Source organism: Arachis hypogaea, chromosome 18, assembly GCF_003086295.3.
Source record: "Arachis hypogaea cultivar Tifrunner chromosome 18, arahy.Tifrunner.gnm2.J5K5, whole genome shotgun sequence".
Taxonomy (NCBI): domain Eukaryota; kingdom Viridiplantae; phylum Streptophyta; class Magnoliopsida; order Fabales; family Fabaceae; genus Arachis; species Arachis hypogaea.
In genome coordinates this window covers 80,482,340-80,486,984 of record NC_092053.1, presented here as the reverse complement: position 1 = coordinate 80,486,984, position 4,645 = coordinate 80,482,340, and the positions used below count along the sequence as shown (strand labels likewise).

General features: G+C 43.7%; 1 protein-coding gene across 1 annotated transcript; it reads right to left on the bottom strand.

Annotated features, from left to right (window-relative positions):
- Positions 1-1,874: 1,874 nt before the first annotated feature.
- Positions 1,875-2,704, bottom strand: LOC140181391 (uncharacterized). Its single transcript, XM_072224944.1, has 2 exons — positions 2,583-2,704; positions 1,875-2,481 (listed from the first exon to the last, which is right to left on the bottom strand). Exons 1-2 carry the CDS (start codon positions 2,702-2,704, stop codon positions 1,875-1,877), a joined length of 729 nt encoding a protein of 242 aa, XP_072081045.1.
- Positions 2,705-4,645: the final 1,941 nt, after the last annotated feature.

Sequence of the window (4,645 nt, the reverse complement as noted above, 5' to 3'; positions counted from 1 at the left end):
CTAACCAGAGCTATGACATTACTACCATCATCCTTACTCCACAAGAGTCTTCTCTGTAATGAGATCAATTTTTCAGCAACTGCCTTTGGCATCTTATACAAACTTAAGTAATATACTGGTAAGTTATTTAAAACTGCTTTGATAAACACCAGCTTTCCCGCTTTTTTTAGCACTTTTGACTTCCATAAGCTTAGTTTCTCTTCCACCTTATCTATTATTGGCTTCCAAGTCTTCACCAACTTTGGATTAGCACCAAGAGGAATTCCAAGGTATCTGACTGGTAATATAGCTTCCTTGCACTCCAACAAGCTACACATACGAACCACCCATTGTTGGTCACAGTTGATTAGAATTAGACTGGATTTGTCAAAATTAATGCTCAACCCCGACATCAGATCAAAGCAACGTAGCAGTCTCTTGTAGTTTTTGATAGTCTCCTCCTCAGGCGGACAAAACAAAATAGTGTCATCTGCGAACTGAAGGTGTGATAATTCTATGTTGTCCCCCCCAACCAATAGAGGAGAAATACGGCCGTTTCTAACTGCCTCGCCAATTATTCTATGTAGAACATCAACCACAAGTACAAAAAGGAAAGGAGATAGTGGGTCACCTTGTCGCAAGCCTCTTTCCATCATAAACGGCTTTGTTGGTGAACCATTTATCAACACTGACATAGATGCTGTACTCATACATTCCATAACCCAAGCCCTCCATCGGCTTCCAAACCCCATTTTCTGCAGGACAATGTCTACAAAGCTCCACTTAACTTTATCATATGCCTTCTGAAAGTCTAGCTTGATGATTACTGCCTCATTTTTCCTTGATTTGAGCCAATGCACTGTTTCACACGCAATGAGTTCCCCATCGGGTATTTTGCGACCTTTAACAAATGCACTCTGGGTCTCCCCAACCAGCCCTGGCATCACTGCTCCCATCCTCCTGACCAGCACCTTGGATATCACCTTGTACACACAACCAACCATGCTAATCGGGCGCAAGTCCTTGATTTTCTTGGCCCCGTCAAACTTAGGAGCCAACGCCACCCAAGTGATATTTGTGTCCTTAGGTAACTTGGCTGTCTGAAAGAAAGCAACCACAGCTGCCGTAAACTCAGACCCAATCTCATCCCAGCATCTCTTAATAAAGTTCATGTTGTACCCATCACTACTTGGAGCTTTAGACGATTCACAGTCCCACACTGCCTCTTTAATCTCTTCAGTTGATGGCAAAACCTCTAGCTCCACAGACTCCTCCTCAGATATCCTTGTCACCAATCCATCCCTGAAGCCCACCTTAGGAGACTGCTCTTGATAATACAACTATTTATAAAACTCTCGGATAGCAATCTTTATTCTGGCTAAGTTCCTAACCAACCTCCCATTTATCATCAAAGCATCAATTCTGTTATTCTGCCTTCTAGTGGACGCTATCTGGTGGAAGTACTTGCTGTTTTTGTCCATATCCTTCGCATGCCGAGATCGTGACATTTGTTTCCAGTGCAACTCTTTTCTGACATACCATCTCTCACAGCAGGTCACCAGCGCTTTCCTTCTCGCTTCCAGAGTTCCATCATGCACTCCGCTACTGACTTTATCATCCAACTTCTTCATCTCTTCCTCAAGCTGCAGAATTTTCTTATCCATGCCCCCAAAGTTGTCCTTGTGCCATCTCCCCAGAGGAGCTGTCAACGCCTTTAATTTCTCTATGATATTTATCTCCCCTAGACCCCTCCATTCCTCTTTAACCATTCTTAGAAAACCTTCATGGGCAAACCATGAGTCTAGGCTTCTAAAAGGTCTTGGGCCGTCTCTCATCTTGGTAACCTCCATTATCAATGGGCAGTGATCTGACAAACTCCTTGGTCTTCCTCTTAGTCAAGTCTCAGGGAACTCCTCAACCCATTCCAAGCTAACCATTACTCTGTCAATCCGACTACAAGAACAGCCTCTAAACCATGTATACTTACGGTCATTAAGCGGCAGGTCCACCAATTGCATATCTTGTATCCAATCTTTAAACTCTTCAGCAGCTACTTTTAAACTATCTGCACCTTTTCTTTCTTCTACATGGACAATCTCATTAAAATCTCCCATGAAGCAACAAGGGGACTGACATAATCCAGCAACATAGCTCAGCTCCTCCCACACAACAAGTTTCTCCCCTCTATCATGAGGACCGTAAACCAAAAGGAAGGCACAATTGATATTATTCTTTAACAAGACCCCTTCGACACACAGCCATCTCTCCCCTTTATAGCAATTATTCATCTTGAACATGAAATCATCCCACATTAACAACAACCCACCCAAAGCACCATCAGACGCAATATATTCCCATCCTACACTACTACAACCCCACAGACGTGCAATATCGAATCTCGTCACAACTTGTTTTTTAGTTTCAATCAGGCCTAGCATATTCAGTCTATATTTCTTCCTTAAGTCCTTAACCATTCTCAACTTCCCATCTCCCCCCAACCCCCTAACATTCCAGGAACAAAAAATCATTTTTGAGTATTATAACACACCTTTTTGGTATTTTTTGGTCGACATTGCCTTGCTTTTGCATTTTGCTTTGCTAACCTTCTTTTTTGTGCGTTTTCTTCATTCTGAGATTGTAGAATGGCCATAATATCCTCTTCTTCGTCATATAGAATAGCGCCAGATTCCACTGCTAGATCCCACGTCCTTTTATTTTCTAGCATTTGCTCTTCTAATGTGAACTCAGATTGTCTCCCGTTCCCCCAATTTTTCCACCACTTGCTCCCTCCCTGGTAGCCCCTTCAATTTCATCCTCCCCCAGTGCCAAGGTCCCCTTGCCTGCCAGTGAATCAGCACGTTCATTATCACTGATTTTAGGAAGCCCGCTCTTCGAAGCCCAAGTCGTCATGCCAACCTCATGCTCATCCTCATCGAGTGTAGTCTTGGCCGCTTTCCCTTTCTCACTTGCCTCCCTTATCCCTTCAAGCTTATTGACCTGATGCATGTTACCTTAACAACCTCTAGTTGCCGAGCCCTGAGCATCCTCCACCCCAACTCCCTTGTCCTCCAGCCTGTCTCCAGAAGCCATTCGTAGTAATCCAGTTTCAGCCACTACTTTCTCCAACGAATCACCGACGGCTTCTTTACCATTTTGTCTCGCCGTGCCCACGATAGGAGAACAGCGACCAACACTGGGCTCCTTGGCTTGATTCACGCCGTGCGCCTCTCCGCCTTCTCTGCCACGCCATGACCAAGGGTTCCCGCTCGATCCCGCGGCCCCATCGCCACGTTTCTTCCTTGGATCAGCTACGCAAGGACAGGGCTCTCGGTTAGATGGAACTCGACCCGGCTGACTAATGCTGAGCCCACCAACCGTTCCTAGTCCAGCGCCTCCCTCTATTGGGTCATCTGCTGTGATTAGGTCCATTTGCATAAGCAAGCCTTTATTGTAACAATTAGTATATCTGGCCCAACCTTCTTGACACTTTGGATTTTGTTTTTTCCCCCCTTTGGCACCAGCTCGCAGCCCACTTAGCCTGTCTTTTAACAAATCAGATCTTGTCCTTTCCGAATCTTCATAATCACTCACATGATTCCGTCAAATCATCTCACCCAACTACTTCCCCCCATTGACCTCCTATCATCTTGAAGGTGTCTGCTGACCATACATGTAAGGGAACTCCAAAGCATTCTAACTACACTCTCCTAGTTTTGCTCCTCTCCGCCTCCTCCCATCTCCATACGCTATGGAACATTTGTAGAAGACTATTCATCTTAAAAGTGTAGGTTTCTTCGGCGCTCAGCACAGAATCAAATGTCAGTAATGCTTTAAACGCACCCAGTTCTCGTACTTGGGCGACTTGAGGCAGGTTTATCTCAACCATCTTCTTCAAGGAACCAAAATCAATGGCCTTTGTCATCCCTCCTATCAGACTTCGCTGTAGCCAATCGAGATTTTCTTTTGCCACCGTAACCTCGATCTTCTTAGGCTCCCTGCTCACATGTAATTCTTGTTTGCTTTTCTCCTTTCTTACCTCAGGTGTATTCAATCGCTCATCGCTACTAGTCTCCTCGCGTTGTGGCTGCAGAACCATTTTGTTCTGATTATCTTGGCCTCAATGAGATTTCTTCCTGTCATACGTATCAGATATCCTTATGTAATTTGCTTCCCCTACGAACACAACTTTTCCTCTCAACCTCAGACGATTCATTTTCCGTATTGCCTTCAACGCCCCACCCTTCGTAGTATACTGTACGAACGCAAAAATGTATATATTATCACCTTTTTGTTTGTGTGATAAGTAGATATCATTTATATGTCCAGTCCAATTGAACAACTGAAACAGTTCTTTCTTTGAGATGTCTTGAGGAAGATTCTCCACAAAGACTGAAAAGGACTCATGCTCTAACCGTCGATACTCTTCTCGATTCCAAATTTTCGGATCTTTGCCATGTTCCCTATTCCTACCCCTCTCTGTGTTTTCCACCCACGCTCGCTCTCTCTCTCTCTTCCTCTCATGCTCTCTTTTATCATCACATAAAATAAGTAGGAAATAAATTGAACATATTTAAAAATTAAGAATTAAATTGATTATTTAGTGAGAATGCAAAGACCAAATTAAATTAAATCTTATATTTAAAACTTACATTTTCTTATTACTTCC

Bases quoted from the DNA above. Each gene is read 5' to 3' on its own strand.
- LOC140181391 (XM_072224944.1), bottom strand. From the start codon at position 2,704: ATGCTAGAAAATAAAAGGACGTGGGATCTAGCAGTGGAATCTGGCGCT. The intron at 2,482-2,582 runs GTTAGCAAAGCA...CTGGAATGTTAG, and splicing joins GAAAACGCACAAAAAAGAAG to GGGGTTGGGGGGAGATGGGA.